This window comes from Lepisosteus oculatus, chromosome 1 (genome assembly GCF_040954835.1).
Source record: "Lepisosteus oculatus isolate fLepOcu1 chromosome 1, fLepOcu1.hap2, whole genome shotgun sequence".
Classification (NCBI taxonomy): domain Eukaryota; kingdom Metazoa; phylum Chordata; class Actinopteri; order Semionotiformes; family Lepisosteidae; genus Lepisosteus; species Lepisosteus oculatus.
The window spans coordinates 51,756,899-51,778,668 of record NC_090696.1 but is presented as its reverse complement, the minus strand read 5'-3'; the positions used below and the strand labels follow the sequence as shown (position 1 = coordinate 51,778,668).

The following is a 21,770-nucleotide window of genomic DNA, read 5'->3' as shown; positions in this document are numbered from 1 at the left end:
ATAGGTGGTAGATAGTTCATAGGAACTGCAGATCAAATTGACTTATGTCCTGTAGATGGTCAGGCCATTTAACAGTTACTGTGAAGTGCTGCACTCAACCACAAAAATATTATTTTGAAGAAATCTGTTGTACCAGGCTGCAATGAAAGTTGTTTTTCAAAATGTTAGCTGGGACTATTCATGTAAAATTACTTTTGCAATTGCCATGACTGATGAGCAGTATCAGTAACAGTTATAGTCACTTAGCATGTATATACTGTAAATGCTTAGATAACATAAAAACACGACTCTGCAGAACACATCTCAGCAAAGAGGTGAGCTAAAAATAAATACTAGATCTAGTATCAGATCAGACAATAAAATTAAATTTAGGTGATATTAATATTGAATTTGCTAAAGCAGGGGTTTACTGATAGTAAGTTTAGAGCTTTGTGATGTTTGAAATAATAAGGCACTCACAGGGGAGAGTACCAATAGTACTACAGGAAGTAAAGAATGTTATGGGATATTTTTATTAATGGATCTTTGTGAAAAATATTTTTCCTTATTGGCATATATCAAGAGTGAAGAGCAAGGTTTTATGCCACATCAATGAGCATACTGTGTATATCTGAAATCCCTCCTCAGTTCAGAAAGCCCTATCTTAATTAGCCTTTCTGGTAAATCATAGAATTAAATTTAGGTGATATTAATATTAAATTTGCTAAAGCAGGGGTTAGGAGTGGAGTGGTGGCTCTATGGCTAAGGATCCGTGCCTGTTGCTGGTTCAAATCCTGCAGCTGGCAGAGGAATCTTACTCCATTGGGCCCCTGAGCAAGGCCCCTAACCCCAACTGCTCCAGGGGTGCTGTACAATGGCTGACCCTGTGCTCTGACCCCAAGCTTCTCACTTCCTGCCTGTGTCTCATGGAGAGCAAGCTGGGGTATGAAGAAAGTCAAATTGTGTATGGCTAATAAAGTGATCTTATCTTAAATCAAAAAGGTTTAATTTGGGAAAGCAATGCACAGTCAATAACAGAAAAAGAATAAAGCATTCAAACCCACAAGATTTATTTTTTTCATTAAAATTAAAGCTTACAGAGAATTCTATAAAAATAAAAGCAAAAGTAGTTAATCACAGGGAAAAAAGCTAAAAATATGTATTTACTCCCACATCTGCCTAAGTTTGTAGAAAGAAAATCCTACTCTTTTTAAGGTCTTCACAATACACTAACAATATCAGCATGGGTGATAGCAGCCTTCACATGGAACTTAGCAACTGTCATTGCTAAGCCTTTAATTGTGCAAGTTACATAGAGTGCAGTGCATGGAGAGGCCAGACCTGAAAGAAACAATATCAAAGGAGGAAGGAAAGAGACTGTCCAACACAGCATTTGCCACTTACCATCCAATCATGGTCCTATGAATTGTCATGCTAATGCAATCTACACAGGTTGCACATTTACATATAGTCAGAGCCCTATCCTTATCCCTGTTGTATAGACTTAATTCTTTTAGTTACTATCAGTTATTGCTTTAATGTACAGAATAAGTTTGTGGTCAGCATAGGTTTTACACGACATGTTAGGTCTGATCAGATCTTTATCAGTGTTATACTGGAAAGGTATGAAGATTTTGACTAAATAATCAAATTTGCAGAAAACTAAATAAGATTTTTTTGGAACAATACCTTCACCACAAAGATAATTTCATGCTATACATTGAATTCTGAGACTTTTGAGTCTCCTTAAAATTCTGAGCACCTGAAGGAAACCCATGTGAACCTGGGGAGAACATACAAACTCCATGCAGACAGCACCCCAGGGGAGGAATTGAACCCAGGGCCCTAATGCTTTGAGACAGCAAAGTTAACTACTGTGCTACTTCACCACCACTTTCTCTTTATTACTATGCAAAATCAAATCAATTTTCAAAGATAGGACAGGAGTTATATATTTTTTAACACTTGTTGTCAGAACTTGTTTCAGCTCTTGCTTCAGCTACCTTATGCAGAACAAAAGTTTCAATGTATTGCTCAACAGGTATCTATATAAGACCAAGCTCATTGACTCTCAATATCATCTTCGCAAGTGACACTTCCGCATCATTATCCATGTGTTAATATCAAACTGTTACTACACTACAAAAGCACATACTTCCTGTTCTCTGTAAGTTGCACTGGCTCCACATGACATTTAGAGTGGACTTCTCCTGCTCACATATAAGGCACTGAGTGGTCTATTTTAAGATTATTGAAAGGGCTTATTGTATGAGTACAGTTCAGATCTTAATCTGAGATAAATTGATTCTAGCCATATATGCTGAAGACTAGGCTCTACAGAGTGAATAAAAGAGCCTCTTCCTAATAGAATCATGTTTGTGCAACATTTTGCCAAAATCCATGATCAGCATTATAAACATAATGTAACGCAACGGGGGCTCAGGCGGGCGCCCTTGCCACATTAGGTGGCCCCCCACCGTTGGGGGCTCAAACCCAGGACTCCCGCGTCACTCAAGAGGGACCCAGCCCGGTGATCTAAAGAGAGATCTCTCCACAGCCCAGGGGCTGTGGTCCTGCTATTACTGGGAAGGGCGGTGACGTCACCTGCTCTGGTAAACCGGCTCTTACACAGTACCTGTCGGATGTAAGCGTTACAATAATTTATAATCCCCATATATAAATTATATATATTTATATATAAATATAATCCCCATATAGTCTTAATTATCCCCATCTATGAATTGGCTTCATTACTGTGCTCTCTTCCCCACTGATAACTGATGTGTGGTGAGCGTTCTGGCGCACTATGGCTGCCGTTGCATCATCTAGGTGGATGCTGCACATTGGTGGTGGTGGAGGGGAGTCCCCATTACCTGTAAAGCGCTTTGAGTGGAGTGTCCAGAAAAGTGCTATATAAGTGTAAGCAATTATTATTATTATTATTATTATTATTATTATTATTATTATTATTATTATTATAATTAAGACATCTCTCTTCAAACTCTGTTCTAAAGTTTGTTCCTTTTGACCTTTTTTTTTGTAAGCATGTATGTACAGTATTAAAAATTGAATCGGACCAAAATATATAACAGGATTAAACATTTTCGCTATAGTGTGTATTAGTGTAATATCAGTTTTTGAACCGTTTTTTTCAGAGTAGGCCTAATTGTATATCTAGAGTCTAATATCCAGCACATATAGACATTTGTTTATTTTAAATTTTGATGTGGCACAGCACTTACTTATTCATGAAGTCTAGGAATATACATAATTGATAACGGAGATTTTTTTAAATTGAGAAATATTGTTTTTAGAAGACTTCACATTTAAATACCCCCTCACCCTCTGATTTTTTTCCCCCTTTCTACCATTTAGAAGAGTGGCTTAGAAAAAAATATTTTTTTGAAGAAAGCGTACTCCATTCTTACGACGATAAACCTCACCCAAAACATCACCACTACTACTAACAGTAGTGGACTTCAACTTTATCAGGGCTCCCCGCCTCATACCATTGACGTAACTCTCCTGGAACCATAAGTACCCACGGGAGTTATCCCATCGGTTCTGTTCTTAGGGGACGAAAATTTATCACCTCCACCGTGACTCTGAATTGAAGAAGCGGTTAGGAATAATACTAATAATTTATTCTTTATTTAAAACATTTTAGTTTTTAATCATTAATAGTCATAATAATCATAATAGAAAATAGGAATGGCTACAGCTTTAATAAGATCAGGGTATTCCGAAGTGCAGCATGAGCCGGTTAGAATGAGGAAATACTGCGAAACGTCACTTTTGCATGAATAATACGACTCGTTACGTCAAACAAAGGCCGCTGGTTTTACTCAGCCCCAGAAATCCGCCACAATCATAAGACACTTGGGCTGTGTGTTTCATGGCTGACTTAACTACAACGGAAAGTTTGAGACAACTGCATGTTTCTGGTAAGTTTTTTAAGGATATCGTGTTTGTTGAAAGTAGAGAACGCATTTAATTTTTACGTCACTCAGTATAGCCTTAACTTCATTGTTGGGAAGCCCTCTTTAAGTATCTTCTGTCAAACGTAGTTTTCGCGGAGCTCTAGTCAGTTGAGCGATACGTAAATGTTTTCGGTCTGAGTGGTCCCTGAAAAAACAGGAAAACAAAAACGATATTTGTTCTTGGAACAGACTGCTGTCTTGTAACAAAAGTAAATACTTAAGTTGAATGGACATAAAGACTCCGTAAACTGTGTCCGATCTGCAGCTACCTATAATTTATTTAAACTTTGTTACATCAACAATTCTTAAAACTGTAACTTAAAAAGCGTTAGTTGAGTTCATGAGTTGAGGCTGGGCACTAAGTAAACTTAAGAAAAGGTGGACATGAGGTATAATGTTTTAACTTTGTGCTTCTTAGGTGGAATGTGTCGCTAAGCAAGAGTGCACGAAAGTCGTTTTTCGTATTTTGTTTTAAATTTGTGTTCTTTTAATGATTCTAAGTTAAACGGTGTTTTACGCGATGGTATATCCGTGGTTAACGTTACCATAATCACTGATCTGATGTTTCTACCGTTTTCTGGCCAAGTGGTTCTGAAATTGAGAGATGAATCCTCATTTTTCACAGGATTTTTAAATCATAATTTAAATTGAACTGGACACTAACGTCTTATTTTGCATTTGACCCACTAATAATCCTTGTTATTTTTATTTAATCAGAGACCAGTTTATCAATAAGTATTAACAATAATATCTAATGTGGAGAGGAAAGATAGTTTGGCTTAATGAGTTTGTATCTGGTGAGCATTTAACAAGGCAAAGCAAAACAGAATCGCACACTTAGGCTCAAGACTAATGCCCAGCACATTGCACTAAGTTTACAGCATGTGAGATGTGTATGTAAATGCCTTATGAAATGGATGAGATGGAGCCTCCCCCATATTATTAATACATATTTGGCCTAATAAAGTTAAATTTGAAATACTTATTTTTGACTGAGGAAAAAAAGACATGGGACTGATATTCATATGAACATAAGGTACAAGAGAAGGACATTTGTTTGGTCCTTGTAGCTCAGTTGGTTGCTGGTAGCTAAGTAATCTGATGATTTCATATGCCTGTTTCTTGAAAGAGTCCAGGTTGTTGTCTTCAACAACATGGTTGTTCCAACCTTCTATGTAAAATATGTGCCTGTAACCAGACTGTATATTTTCCATTCATCATCTCTTGTTTTTGTTTCACTGCACGTTCTTCACATGTCAACTGGGTTTAAAATGTTTAATTTCTTCTAGCATAATAAACATTTAATTCTGGGAAGTATCTCTTCCCACAGCTGCTTCCAGATCAACACAGTACAGTATCTTTTTCTGGTAATGTGTTGATCAAAATTTCACACTGTATTCTACAGGAGGATTTACTAGCACAGTGTACAATTTTTGCATGACATCCCTCGATTCTAAATTCAAACCATTTACCTATATGGGAACAAGTGAAGGTTTATTCCATCCTGAAAAGAGTAGCTGAAACCTTGTGTTTGACTTCTTGGAGAAAAGTTTGCAGTCACGTGGTTGGAAAAGTTAGTTTGCCAGTTTAGATGGAGAGAGATTGGAGAGTCGGTGGTTAAGTGGTGAAAATTAACTGGGTTGCAGTTTATATGGGGTGTATCACAAATTGGTTATTAGCCTAGATCACATCAGGTTTGGTTCTGGTACCCACCCTACAGATCCCCAATTGGTGGATTTTCCTTTGGATATTGACCTTTGACCTGTGGTTTTGGGATGAAACCAGCCTGGAAACTTAATGGAGCACATTTGTGCTATCATTAAATTTACACGATTGATACAGCTTTACAATATTCTGCTGCATTTAAAGAAAGGCCCCAGGTTGGGGTTTTTAATAACCCTTAATTACTGTAAGTGAAAGAGTAGGCTCTGTCACTACAACAGCAACTCAGCATTGGGCAAACAGAGCCTCTCTCACACTTTGATGTTGTTGCACCATCTTTTGTTGATTTACAGACAAATCGCTCCACCAGTGTTTTTTTCCTATTACTGTGCGGTCTTAGTCAAGCCTTAGGGTGGTGCTAAAACCATCACTAATCAGGTCCGTGTTCAAATCTGAGTCTGTGAGCCAAGTTTCTGTAAATGCTAGTAGACCAGCATCCCCTTTACTCATGGAGGTAGTTGACACTTGCTTGTAGTTCATCAACTTTGCTCCTGAGAAATTGAACATTACTCAGGTTTATCGATGGCAGTGCAGTGAAGCTGCCATTTTTTATTCCTGACATAGACTGGCTCCTAAGATGACATTCTGCATTTTAACCTCATAGTCATTGTTTCATTTCAAATCCAATTCTGGGATTAATATTGTTGCAAGGTTATGGACGTAATAGAATTCTTATTGTACTCTTACCAGAAGCAATTGAAGCTTAAGCAGCCATTAGTTTTTCATTAATTGAAAATCCACTTTTTAAATATTTGTGTTTTTTTAATATCTGTCCAGGGATAGGCAAAAAGAGAAATTCATAGCCTTTTCTGAATGTGGTAAAGTGATCTATGTAAAAAAAAGAAGAACTTTTGTATAAAATGTTTCCAATTGGTTTTTATTTCACATGTACTTTTCGCCTGTCAGCACCTGCCTTGTGGAATGTTTTACACATGATTAAACCAAGAACTTTGCTGATTGCTCATGAGTTGACTATAATGAGATTCAGTACATCTCTGGAAAGGAGCTCACCTTGTTGAACTGGTATAACTCGCTTCCTTATTTGAAACAAAGCACATGTGTTGGTAGATTTGTGAAATCCCTACATAATACAGACTTACTCTCAGTGACAATGATTACTGTGACCAATTTAAGATCTAAGATCAAGCTGTAGAGCACCACAGTGGCGCAATGGTTGGCATTGCTTCCTTGCAGTGCTGGTGCCCTGTCTTCCAGACTTGGTGTTCTATCAACGAGTACTCTATGTTCTCCTTGTGTTTATATGGGTTTCCTCCGGGTGCTATGGTTTTCTCCCACAGTCCAAAGACATACTGGTTGGTTTGATAGCTTTTGGGAAATCTGGCCCTGGTGTGAGTTTGAGCGTGTATGTCTGTCTGTGTGTGCCCTGCAATGGACTGACATTGCCTAGATAAAGTGACCCTGTATTGGTTAAAGTGGTTAGAAAATGGAGTCACAGATCTATGACTACTGGAGAGAATGTCTGGGTTTTATTTGTTAGAGAATTTAATATCAATTGAAGCTTTACAATAGTGTAGCCTGTATTAACAATATGCCGAGAAATAGTTTTTGTAAATTAGAAAAGTAAATAAAAAAGATGCATTTCATTATGGTAGAAAGGCTTTGTTATTGAAAAACTTACTATAGATTTTTTTTTGATGGTTCTTCTTTTTTTCTAGCAAATTCAACGGATGGAATAAAGGAGGAAAATGCCCAAAACAACCCTGAATATGTTGCTTTTGTGTTGGTGCCGATCTTCTTCCTCCTGGGCCTGTTTGGGGTCCTGATCTGCCATGTTTTAAAACGTAAAGGATATCGTTGCACCACAGACTCTGAAGAAGAAACTGAAATTGAAAAAGATCCTGACACTATGGGAGGTGAGGCATTCTGATTTAAGTTGTAGATATTCTTGTTTTAAAAAGATTCTTACAATTAAAAAGTCAAAAGAGCTTAAAAATTATCTAGATTATCTTGGGATGAAGCTGTAGGATGTATTAATTGTTAAGTAATATCGGAGGAATATCTACAATTATAAAAGCCTTTTTGAGAATCTTTGATTAGGTCAGGAAATACTTGCCAATATGTTACAGTAGTTTTCAGTAAAACAGCTCATCTGAAAGCTGAAAATACTCCGCATCAATACATAACTCGTAAAGTGCACTTCCTCCCACTGAAATCATATGGACTTCATGGTTCTCCTGTTCACATTTAATGGAATGAACAGCTTAGCTCTAGTTTTTAAGGATTCATTATATGAATACAATTCTGCTGTTAATTTGAGATTGGCAGGTTATGGCTGATTCATGTCTTCTTACTCCAAGATCCACGGAAGGGGTGAACTCTTGTATACAACATCACAATGCTAAAGTATTATGTTCCCAACAGAGCTTTTATTGTCAAATTTAGTTTTACTCTTGATTTCAGCTATTCAATGTGGTGTGATTTTTTTTTTAGCACATTTTGCTTCTATTCTGTATTATATGTATGCTAATTACAGTGCTTTGTTTGAGCAATCATAAAATAACATATGAGGTGTAATGAAAATAGAAAATACAGCAGGATAAACAATAATTAAAATAAATGATTAAAAGCCCCTACATTTAATCATTTAATCATTTAATCATTTAATCATTTAATCATTTAATCATTTAATCATTTAATCATTTAATCATTTAATCATTACTGATGTAACTTGAGGCTTGATAGTGCTGGCGCATGATTTCTTTATTCTCTGGCACAGCTCTGATGAAAGAATAATAAATGAGAGGCAAACTAGGACAGTTTTTTTATTAACAATAACACAGACTAAAGAAAACAACATAAAACAGAATGCTCTTTATAGAATTATTGTATTTCAGTCTTATTTTCTTAAGACCCAGACTGCTAACCAATCTGAAATCCTATATAACGCCTAAAGATTCCAACAGGAGATATGCCCTGGTTCCTAAATTAACAGAGTACAACTCAGTGCTAAATTTCCCTTTCTAAAATCTGAATGTTTCAAAGTGAATGAGAATCTATTTCCCTGTTCTAACAATGCATAACAAACTAGGAGAGAATTTTTCGATTTTGATTTCCTTATCCGTTTTTGGTTCCCACAGATAAGGAAATCAGAATTTCCCCAAATAAATAAGGTTCATATTACTAAGATATAATATGGTCTCCAAGACAGTGCCAAGTAAAAGAAACTTATTCTGATCAGTTGTTCTTTCTTATGTTCAGTTTCTGCCTCTCCTCTCTGTTTCGTCTATATTATTATTATTAACCTAGGATATTCCCTTTGATCATTTGTGTTCACCTGCCTGCATAGAGGCAGTACTGTGCTTTGTTTGCGATGTATAAATATTATGCTTCTAAGTAATTTATGAAGTAATTAAATAATATTTATACATATTAAAAATAGACTCTCCATTAAGATGTGTTGTTCATGTGTAATACAAATAGCCCCATGGTTGTGTAACATTCCTTCTCAATTAGTAAGAGCTCACCTACAGAGGGGGCATTTTGTTGCAACCATTTAATTCACTAAATTATTTCTAAATCAGATTTCAGTGACACCAGTAATAAATATTTTCTGCATAATACATTGTGAGTCATTATGTTTTTCTAGACAAGAGTAAAGCAATCTAAGCAAAGATGATAATAAATACAAGGGGATGTACACTTCCCTGTTTCTTGAAATGTTATCTTCCAGGAAAAGCTTTCTTATGGAAAAAAAACAACTTAGTTTAAAATATCTCCACAAGAGATTCCTCTTGGCATATTGTAACATCTTTTCACATCTTGTTTCTTACTTTCTTCATATTCTAAAATGTTTTTTTTATATTGTTCACTGTCTTGATTCAAATTGTTAATTTCATGCTAACTATAGCTGAAAAAAAACAGATCTCTCTTCTGAAGGTATTTTTCACAGCAGAAATGAAATGTGTGCTGTGATTAGATTTTGTAGAACCAATGTTTCACTGTTGTATATTCTTAGTTTGAAAAAACCTTTTTTGAAGCTGCTTTAATAAGTACAGCTGTTTATATTCATGCAAGAACTAATGTTCTTTTCCTTTGCACTTCCTTTCATTGTTTAATAATGTTCTAAGAACAAAAGTAAATTATGTGGAACCCCTACAAAATTGTATACACCAAAAAGAGAATACAGGAAACATTTTAATGTGGTCCAAACCTTTAGAAAATACTCCATAAAGGCAAATATAAATATTTGTTATCGTATTTTAAGTGGTATTATACAATTTACAGGAAAATAACCCACTGAGCCACCAATTTTGGCACACTGATCTGTATTTGATTTTCCACTTCACCAGATGTAGTTAAAGGAGTATGTCAACACTTCTAAAATAACCACAACAAATTGACTGAGTTAAAGATGTTGATGCAGGAAATGATTATGAAGACGGTGGAATATTGTTGTGTACCTTATATGCTATTTTTATGTATAACTCCCTGCTTTACATGTATAATATTTTAATTATTTATTATTAAATTAATATTGTTATTGATGTTTAGAAGTGTTAGTATACTTGGGTTATTTTTAGTTTTAGATACCAAAGTTTCCCTTTAGTTACACAATTCCATATTAATATTCCCTGTTAAGCTGATTTAAAGAATATCAGTAGTGAAACACATTATTATTTACACCACAAGTGCCACCTATTGATCTTCTTTGGCCTGTATAAAGTTTAGTGTCCTGAATGATATTTCAGTATGCTGCTGCATACTGAAATACATCCAACACACAATCTGAATGGTTCCATCTGTTTATTTATCTTGCACTTCAGTGCATTTATCGTGCACTTTTTCATTTCAAATTGTGGGTAATCCTTAAAGCAAACATTTGTGAGAAGCACTCAATTTATTTTATTACTTTTATTTTTTCTGTGAATATTGTGTTTTATAGTTTAAGTATGAAAATGTACAGTTTTTATAAATTATTTAAAATGTATTTCTAATTTATTTGCTGTATATATTTACAAATAGGGGGGTATAGTAATGGAGAACATCAGGAACTGACAAAGTCAATTAATCAATAAGTAAAATAAATAATCATAACACCCAACTTCTAAAGATTTTGCCAAGAATATACGTGAGTAGTTGGTGTAGTTAAACACACACAAATTCTTGGTTCTTTGGCACAGTAATAATAAAGGTGCATTTAGTTAAATATTTATTTAACAGTGACAACACACACACTTAACAACACACAGCTTATACAACACATAAGTTACCATATGTAAAATATTAGAATTAAGGTGCCCCAGAGGCCTCTTATATATTTAGTCAACAAAAGCCAAGAATAAGAGAAGTTGTGTTCTAAACTGTATAGAATACAACCTGCAGAAAAATCTCTCTATGCAAACTCAGATGCCACCAAATGAATGGTAACCTTCCTATCTAAAAAACTCCATATTTTAAAAATGCACCCACTTATCAGGTGAGGTCATTTTTAACTGGGAGATTCTTTACATGGGAAATTAAGAGTTCCCTAAAAATATGCAGAATAGCAAGTCCTCTTAACAAGGTCCAAATACTTAGCTTCAATCTGGTCTTCCCAGGTGATCTAGAACAAGGAACTCTCTCCTCCGATATTGTTCTTGTCATCTTGTCTGTTGTCTTTTTTCCCCCTCTGTTTCACTATTCTCTTATTTGGTGTCTTTCTGGACTGTTGATTGACATTTAATTATTTACCCAGAACTTCATTTACTACGGTAAACTTTACGATTGCTTTGATCAGTGTATCTGAAAGCCCTATATCTCAACCAAACATCCCTTTGCTTTGAAGCTGGAAATGTTGGCACAAGCCAGGTGTTACCTGTTGTATCTAAATTCTTACATTCTAGACCTCCGTTCTCGACTCTAAGAATAAAGTAAAGTCCTGACACTCAGTCACACTGGCCGTTACATGGTTTCCAACCCAACCTGAAATAAGAGTCCAGGAGGGGCACGGAGGAGCCCTGTGCTGCCTGTTTTACCTGGAGGAACTACGGTTGTTCATTGGTTGAAAGTTCCGTGGTCATTCGAGACCCACGTGGGGTTACCCTGCCCTACCAGTTCCTGATTGGCTGATTGAGATGGAAGATGAGTAATCATGCTCTCTGACATTAGGGATGTAAACAACCTAGGATGAGACTCTCCCTTGGAATCTCCCAGACAGTAAAGCACCAGAGATGACCATTTATTAGGGTAGCTGGAGAATTTCAGCCTTGGGAGTTGTTCCTTATCAGGAAGCTCAATCATCTAGAAAAACACCTTAAATGTGAACCAAATGGAATGGCCTCTCTGTATCCAGCACCACTGAGATGAAGGACAGAGGGACTGGCAAGGGAGCAGCAAACTTAATTCCTGTATTTTTAATAAGCCTTGCTACTACAATATGATAACATAGATATTGAATTAGTGGGGAATGGATGGTAACAGTTAAAACAGATCTCACTTGAAATGCAGAACAAGTTTATGAAAGCTTATTAGCGCCAGGAGAACAAATTGAATTTGAAACGCATAATATTGCATTTAAACAAAAAAACGTTTCGCATTTTTACGAGATAGTATGTTCATTTGTGAACAATATTGCCCTAATATGCAATAACATTGACCCATCCAAGGTAGCAATGACTTTAACAACAGAAGAATATCATAACATTCCTCTTTTGGGGGAAAAAAAAAAATCTAAAGGAGCGTGTGTCAATTAGCATTCTTGGGTTAAATATGTGTAGTTTAGAATACAGCCAATATTAATAGATACATGGGCGCAATGTTATCCTACCAATTGTACAGTACATAATTTGACTTGCTTAACCTTCTTAGGGTTCTTTAAACAAACAGCAATACTAATAGTTACATAGTTACAGACAGAACATATGGTATGTTGTATTTCAGTTTTCATAATGCCTTCATACATTTCTTCATACAAGGTTAATTTTCTGGTTAATCACAGGTGATTGATAGATGGTAGCACAGGGAAATGTGTTTGGCCAGCAGCCATATCACTCTAAGCAGGTGTGAGCCTGGTCAGTACCTGGATGGGAGACCTGGGAAAATCTAAGGTTGCTGCTGGATCCATGCGGGTCCTAATGCCCCAGTATAGTGACGAGGACACTATACTGTAAACAGGTGCCGTCCTTCGGATGAGACGTAAAACCAAGGTCCTGACTCTCTGTGGTCATTAAAAATCCCATGGCGTTTCTCGAAAAGTGTAGGGTTGTAACCCCAGCGTCCTGGCCAAATTTCCCATTGGCCCTTACCAATCATGGCCTCCTAATAATCCCCATTTATGAATTGGCTTCATTACTCTGCTCTCCTCCCCACTAATAGCTGATGTGTGTTGAGCGTTCTGGCGCACTATGGCTGCTGTCGCATCATCATAGATGCTGCACATTGGTGGTGGTGGAGGGGAGTCCCCATTACCTGTAAAGTGCTTTTAGTGGAGTGTCCAGAAAAGCGCTATATAAGTGTAAGCAATTATTATTATTATTATTATTATTATTATAATTATTATTTCATTATTTGTTTGAAATGTGAATAGGGTAGTAGCAAATGGAGAGTGCAGATGATGGATGAATGCTAAAAGTGGGGCGATATATTTATTGAAATTCCGCAGGGATATTCCTTGGACCCACAGATATTCAAAGTTTTTATCAATGATGTAGATTCTGATATAATTAGTAAACTAGTTAGGTTTTCCAATATGCTGATATAATCATGGCATATTAACAAATACTTTAGAAGAAGAATTAGAAAGTTTTGTACAAGCTTTAAGGAATATTAGATTAATTGATTATGTACTAATTATACAGCAATGCATTATTTTAAAAGTAAAAAAAATTCTATGTGAATTATTTAGTGTTCATTCAGAATTTTAATTGAAATTTTCACGTTTTGACACTTCATCAATATTTTTTACAGATATGAATGATACCTTCAGTGAATGCAATGTTGATACAGTTGGACAAATTGTAGACTACATTATGAAGAATGAAGGTAGGTAAAATACTTTTTCTAGCATTTATACAGATGCAGCAATTCAAAATGCACAGTACAACCCTGTACTGTGCGAAATTACCCACAGTTCACAGCAATGTACTGCAGTATGTGGTTTGGCTGGCCAAAGTGACTGAGAGGGGCACTCGTGGTGCATTGGTTGTTAGTGAAACAATTTAATCATTTAATCTCTTTACTGTGCTTGTTTTAATCCTCTAAATATTGAATATTTATATGGAATTTTACAACTAAAGGGTAATTTTAGTAGCTGAGCATAAAAAGGTCATAAACTATTAATTTAGGAACATACAAAATATTATGTAAACTGTATATGGTTAGTATTGGTAGTTTAAATAAAAAATACACACCGGTATTCCGCTTTCTTCCCTAAAAATTTTAAGCATCAAAGTATTTCATTCAGTTACATACTGTGGTTATTTTGGAAAAGTTTTTGCATGCTCCTTCTGACTATATTAAGTTTACTTACTTTGTGAAAAGTTATAATGTTTTAACCTTTTCTGTGAATACTTACGCTCGTTATTGCAGTAAAAAAACACATACTTTTTAGAATTTGATTAATAGGGAATATAATATGGAATCGTGTATCTAAAGAAATTGATAACGATATAATTATATTCATACACATATGTCCTGTGATGAACTGGCACTATGTCCAGGGTATTTCTGCCTTGCGTCCATTGCTTGCTGGGATAGGATCAAAATCCTCTATACTGGATAAAGAGATTAGAAAATGGATGGAAGTAAAGGCACCGTGTTGATGGAACTATACACAGCGTTAGAAACCCACTGTGAGATGGCAGCATCACACTGAGGATAAATTATTTTATAGTGCTGGCTTAAGGAAACAGCCTTTCCACCTCTCTTGCACATCAGTATCCATGCCTAGTTATTTATTAAAACAAATATCCTCTAAATGTAAACATCTTAAGATGCTGGCTCTGAAGATCAGCATGTTTGCCCATTCCTTCAGTTCATGTGCATCCAACACACAGTTCAATGCTAGCAATTACACAAAATCTAAAATACAATCCTCATTTCAGTATCTATGTAAACATACAGTCTGTAAACTTCATCATCTTCCTCTGCAGTCTATACATCTACTGTCATTTTGTCAAAAGTATGCCTAACCCTATTAGGAAGTGATCTTGTTATCAGTGTATTCCTCAGCTTTCCCCAAATTATCTTTTTCCTATCTAGATCTCTAGTCTTTCATCCTGCAATAACTCATCCAACACTTAAATCCCCCAAAACTGAAATTCTCTTAAAAAGAACAATAAGTACTCTTCTTCCTGTTCTAACTTGTTTGCTCTTCATTTTACTAGGCCTCTTGTCACATATCACTCTTTTAGCTTTCTTTGTTTACCTACATCTTGGAAAAAGCTTCATTTTATGATTTTTTACTTGTTCCCACCAGAACGCATGTTAAACAAAAATACTTGAGAGTCTGCCCCTCTGCATATTTTTCTTATAGTTGGTGATCCAGGTTGTATATGGATGGAAAGTAGAGATAAAAAATGAAAACAGGACAGAGAAAGATCCAGTAATCATGGCCAGGAAAACAAAGTGAGGTCAGAAATTCAAAGCAAGGCACAGAACACAAAACAAAGCTAAGGATACAGAGTACAAAGCCTGGGAGACTGAGTGTTTAGAACTCTAGAACAGGCCCAGAACAGAGACCGAACAGTTCCTAAGTACACCGCGACAATCTGGATCTCCTGTTAGTTGGCATCCGTGGCAACTGGCGCTCAGAGACTGGTGGGTGTAGCAGAGGCCGGCTGCCACCTCAATGCTATCATGTCCCGCAGAGCCCTGGGGGCCAGCATGTCAGCAGTAACCTCTTCCAGTCTTATACTACAGTACATAGTCCATTTTCTTTCCCATGTACTTTTGACAAAATATATGCTGGCCATTAACCGTCTTAAAATGCACATTCTATTCTTTACCTGAAAAAACAACTTATTTTTGTTGTTTCAGCTGATTTTATAAAAGCAATCTAATATTACTTTGCTAATGCATAGGTAAATTTCCATTCCAAGCACAATCAACTCCTACTCTGAACCACCTACCCCTCCATCGCAGCCATCATGGACTCCTTTTCTGCCATGCTAGCCATAATTATAGTATCTGTCAAGCATTTTAATGTATGATCCTAAGGGTGCTGGAATATTATTTGCTTAGTTAATGCATGAACTACACATGTATGAAAGCTTTTGCTTTCAGTATACAGGCGGTCACCATTCAGTGTCTCCCTGTTCAATGTTTTTTTACACAGACATTGCTGATCAATTGAAGTATTTGATGTTAAAAATCCACCAACTAACATTGTTCACCGAGTTACTTGTTATTTCTTGGAATTATGTTTGAATTTTACGCCATGCGCCACTATCGGAACTATGACATGACCACTCGGAGCATCCCAAGTAACACTTCAGGGTCCCCCTTTCATGTATTCAAGCTTTTTATTCCTGTTACCTAAAATATATTTGCCATCATTAAAATCATGAGTGGAAAGAGAACTTCAAGTGATTAGTGATTTATTCTTAAAAAATGGTTAATCTTAATAATTAATAAAATGGTTAATGGTTAATTAATCTTGGTATTCATACAAAATTAGATGTGACCAAGCTAAATAGAAAACTGTGAACATTAAGTCATAGTACTGATGGTTATAAAAAAACAATTTCCTTTCTAATGATTTAGTTTTGGTGGCATAGTGGTGCAGTGGGTTAGCATTGCTGCCTCGCATAACTGGGTTCCTTGGGTCAATTCTGGACCTGGGGTGTTACCTGTGTGAAGTTTGTATGGCCTTCTTGTGTATGTGTGGGTTCCTCAGGGTGCTCCAGTTTCCTTCTACAGTCCAAACATATACTGGTAAGTTAATTGCTTTCTGGGAATATTGTTCCCGGCGTGAGTGTGTGCGCCCTACAATGGACTGGTGTTCTTCCAGGGTGTATCCCACTCTTTGGCTGTTGCTTTCTGTGTTCAGGCTCTGCTGCAACTTCGTATTGAATAAAATAGTTGACAAAAATGGATAATGAACATTGTAAGCTTAATATTGAAATTTCAATGATAATTTGTACATAATTCTTTAAAAAGATATTAATTACGTTTTATGTAATCTCTATACTGTTTAAGGGATGACAAAACAATTTTGTATTTATATTTTTAAGACATTTTCATGAAACATCAAATGGTTTCAAATGGATTAACTTTACTGTGCATACAGTAATTGAAACACTGCATTACTGTCTGTTCCATTATACATTATGGGAAAATCATCCCATTTAGGGTGCCATCTGCATGATTCTATCATGGTTCCTATCCTCCTTTAATTACATTATTTCCTACTGAGAAAATTTCCCAATTAGTGTTTAATTTTGCATCTCAATTTTGTGGTCCCTCACCCTGTCTCTAAATGGGGACACCTTGTAATTGGCATCCCTCATTTGCCAAGGTGTTTACATTTTTTGTCCACTAGCTGTATTTTACTAAATAGAAAAATCTAAGAGAGGAAGAGAAATTTACTCAGCTATATGTAGTGTACATTTTTAATTCTTAATTTCAGAACATGATAGATATTTTAACAAAGATCAAATTAAAGGAATATGTTTCTATCTCTTTGGACATGTGTAACATGAACTTTCCTGTGAGTGTGAGTGCTTTCCATTACCTATGAATGTGCCATGTAAATTGTCTTTTACATCCTGATGCTATTACTTCATATTTGTTCATAAGTGTAGAAAAACATCTGACATTCTTCCTATTGCTTTAGCAATTAAGATGGTATGGGTGAATTGGAAGTAAAATGGATTAATGAGTCACTTTCAAGAATCCAGAGATTATTAGTTACAGAACTGTGTTCAGCTCTGTGTCCTGTTTTGTTTTGTGTCTGACACTGAAAGGGTGTAGTAAGAGCCAAGAAACAGGGTTTTGAAGAAGGATTGGAAGAAATATATGATATGACAGTGAAAAGAAATTTAGTGTAGGTTAAGAAAATACATTTTGCAGTTTTTATGGGACTTTCTGGTTGAAGATTTTTACTTGATATACAAAATAAAATTAGAAATACAAGACACTTAAATCTTAATCAAATCAAATAATTAACTCACCCACCAGTTACACTCAATACACTAAGTGCTCAAAGCTTTTTTTGAGTCACTTTACAAGTTGAGCACAGTTTCATGTAGCTTTATTTTCATACTTTCTGACGAAGAACCATAGGGTCTCTCAAAAAGCAGAGGTGATTTATTTAACATTTTCAAAGTCTCAGCAATTGCACCTCTTCAGTTTTCTCAGTGTCAGTTTTGTTTACCCTTTTACCATCAATATCAAGATTGCTGTGAAAAATATTTGTATATTTAAATTTAGTTTTAAAATTAAGCTTTGTGAAAAGTGGATAAATGTTTAAAATGTTGTGCAGGCAGATGTATATACATCATGAACCTTTTAGTATTGGTAAAATTATTTACATTTTTCTTTTTAGTAATATATTATTTTGATTAATGATAATCTGTTTGATACATTATTAACTGTAATTCCTCTTGCAGTTGGCAGCAAGCTTGCAGCTGGAAAGAGGGAAATTTAGGTTCTGCATCATAGTTGTTTAGTGATATGTACTGCAACAAAGATGTACAAATTTATGCACTAAATTTTGAAAATACATAAAATACATGCATTCATTTGTTTTTATGCTAGTTTAGAACTATTTTTTTATAACCCATTTATTTTTTTTACTTTATTTTCTTTTGTTCCTCAGTCCAGAAAAAGGAACCTAGCTATGACATGTAGTTCTGTTTTATTTGGTAGTGGAAAAATTCATTTTTCTTCTTTTTCTGCACCTGATTATTTAAACGTGCTCATTTTACTTTCTTCATAGCGAACTCAGAGGCATTAAATGCTATGTTCGACGATAACAGCATTGATCCTGAAAGGTAAGAGTTTCTGTATTCACTTAGCTGCATCTCTTTAGACTTTCACACACACTTACAGTATATTTTCAGTAGTTTAAACCAGATTATGATGCATTATTTATAAATCAGTGATCTGATGATGCTTTATAGCTCATATCACCAATAATATACTTTTGTAAGAGTATGTTAACTACTTTTTAGCTTTTTTACATATTATAGTTTAACAAGATCCAAATGGATGATGGGAAATACTGTAAATCACTTCTAAATTAAAAACAGTGTTCCTAATCACCTGGACTAGAAATGTCCTTTTCAAATGCAATAATGCTTTTTGACTTGGATCTGAATGAAAAGAAGCAGTAGGAAATCTTTAGAAGTGTGTTTTGTGATGTAGCCTCATCCAAGTCTAAAGTTATTGCTGTCCACTAACTGCACTTTTCAATATGAAAGTTACTTGATAACTGTGCTATTACAAAAAGTTTAGTAACTTTTGGGAAACCACTGAACGTAGCCCAGTCATGTATTCTTTATGTTAGGTTTTCTGAGTAGTAGCCCTCTGAAGACTCTGATGTCTACACCTGACATGAACAGTAATAGCATAAAATTATGTTCTTGTATAACTGCTTATGGGCAGTTAAAAAGTTGTTACAATATTTCCATGTTTTATTTTTAATAACAAGTATGATTTTATTGTATTGAATATTCTTCTAGACTTTAGTGCTGCTTTTTGACATTGTTAACCATGATATCTTACTTTTTGTCTTGAGATTGTATTTGGAGTGTCCTATACTGCTCTTAAATAGTTCAAGTCTTACTTTACTGATTGCTGTCACTTTGTTTCTCTTGGTGGTTTGTAGCTCTGAAATTGGTCTTACATCTGGTGTTCCACAGGACTGAATATTGGGCACCCCTCAGTATTTACATGTTCCCACTTGGTCAGCTACTGTATGAAGATCACATGGTCTAAATGATCATTTATATGCTGATGATACTCAAATCTATGTCCATTCCAAACCTGACACTGATGTAGCCGTCTCTGCTCTCTCTATGACATAAAATTACTGACATAAAAACATGGATTACACTAAATGTCCTTCATCTAGGCTGCACCAGGACTGAAGTCATGCTTATTGGCACACCCACCAATTATCTAAAGCCAATGCAGTAACCCTATATGTGGACTGTACTGTACTTGAGCTTCATTCTACATGTAAGAGCTTGGTGTTATATTTGATCCAGCCTTGACATTTGAACCACATGTGAAACATATTGTCAAAACACCTTTCTTCAACCTCAGAAATAATACCAATGTTGCCGCTAACTATTGCTGAGAAGCTGGTCCACACTTTCTGTTTTGACTACTGCAAAGCTCTACTTGTTGGTGGATCTAAATCCACTTTGAACAAACTACAGTTTGTCCAGAATTAGTCAGCCAGAATCATGACCAGATCTTGTGAAAGTGATCAGATAAGTCCTATCCTGGTGCCCTTAAACTGGCTTCCTATCAGGTTTTGTGTCGACTTCAAAATCTTCGTTGCTACCTATAAGGCCCTGCATGGCTTAGTACCTCAGTATCTACCTGACCTATTACCATCTTACTCCCATCTTGCAGCCTTCATTCCCCTAATTGTGGTCTCCTATCTGTCTCTCTATCCTGTCTACACTCTTTAGGTGACAGGGCGTTCTCCTGCTATGCCCCAAAGCTATGCCCTCTATCTCAAAGGATATCACAGAGTCACCTTCTCTGAGGTGTTTCAAATCAAGACTCAAAACCTTCATTTTTAGAAGGGCTTTTACTTAACTGTGTGCCCCTTTGCTCTTACATTCTTTACCCCCTTCTACAACCTCATTTGTCCAATTTAATTCAATTTATTTTTACATAGCGCCTTTCACAACAAGGTTGCCACAAGGCACTTAACAAAGCTTTGTGACAATACATGATGTTACAATACAGATAGAGAAAAAGTCAGAAGATAACGGAGGAGAGGAACCAAAAACTGCCAAAAAAAAACAAAAAAGAGAAAAAAACCTCTAGGGGTCCAAAGTCACCTGGCTGCCCAATCTCTCTGGGCATGCTAACATTATACAATTTTAAAAAAGTACTAAGTGTGGAGTATTAAGCCTCCATCATGTCTTCTGTGTGTTGGTACTCCATGCAGATCTCTGTAGTCCCATAAATGTCCTTCTTCCATGGCAATGATGCAGCATCCAACTCAGATCATCCGGACATGTGGGGAAGAGAATACGATAGTTTGGTCAGAACAGATGTATCTAACTGGAAGGCAAACACGGAGACACACAGATGACGCCTAGGTTATGTACCGAATCTTTCAGGCATAATTTTAAACCCCCAGAGTTGAGTGCTAAGAATATAGCAGTCCTCTCCATACTGTTGCCCCCAAACAACAGAACCTCAGTTTTATCAGAGTTGAGTGACAAAAAGCTTTCACACATCCAAGACTTTACTTCATTAATGCAGTTAGCAAAAGTGACTATTGATGAGTTGTTGTTAGGTGTAAATGAAATGTATATTTGAGTGTCATCAGCATAGGAATGAAAGTTAATATTATGCATTCATATTATCCTATCTAGTGGCAACATGTACATTGAAAACAATACTGGTCCCAACACTGATCTCTGTGGTACCCCATATTTGACTGGTGAGAGTGACAAAGTAGTACAATGCAAAGGAACAGGTAATAGGTTTATTAAAGAGAAGAAAGAAAACACAACATTTCGGCCATGGAGCCTTCTTCAGGTGTGAGAAAGACAGGGCAGTAAGCAAAGGTAATGTAGCGTAGGAGAACAAAAGCTGGTAGAGAGGAGTGGCGGGAGGGGACAGACAGAGTGGCTAATCAGGTAGTGTGAAGTCAGGATAGGTGAAGAGAGGTGTGAAATGAAACCAACAATAAATACAGAGAATTTAGAAGAAAATGAGTCTGTCATTGAGAGAAGGGGAAAGGTGTGATCCTAGCTGCTGGATCATTTTAGTTTCTGTAGTCTTTCTGATGTGGGAGTTAGGAAAACCATTTTTGAGAACACAGACGGAGAGATTAGTGTGATCATGGCCATGAGAGGTGAAATGAGAAACGGTAGGCTTGGAGAAATCTTTTATCTTCACAGCGCTAACATGTGCTCTGAAGCGGTCTCTGAGTCTCCTTCCTGTTTCCCCAATGTA

At 36.0% G+C, this 21,770-nt stretch overlaps 1 protein-coding gene across 2 annotated transcripts in view; it reads left to right on the top strand.

Moving 5' to 3' along the window:
- The first annotated feature begins 3,591 nt into the window (after positions 1-3,591).
- Positions 3,592-21,770, top strand: part of rell1 (RELT like 1) — a 28,140-nt gene continuing 9,961 nt past the window's right edge. Inside the window, exons 1-4 of one of the 2 annotated variants that reach the window (XM_015344868.2) lie at positions 3,592-3,923; positions 7,358-7,555; positions 13,587-13,661; positions 18,559-18,613. In XM_015344868.2, the coding sequence (XP_015200354.1) occupies positions 3,875-3,923; positions 7,358-7,555; positions 13,587-13,661; positions 18,559-18,613 (377 nt within the window). In that variant the 5' untranslated portion in view covers positions 3,592-3,874. The remainder of the gene's footprint in view (positions 3,924-7,357; positions 7,556-13,586; positions 13,662-18,558; positions 18,614-21,770) is intronic. The other variant, XM_015344867.2, reaches the window with a different exon arrangement.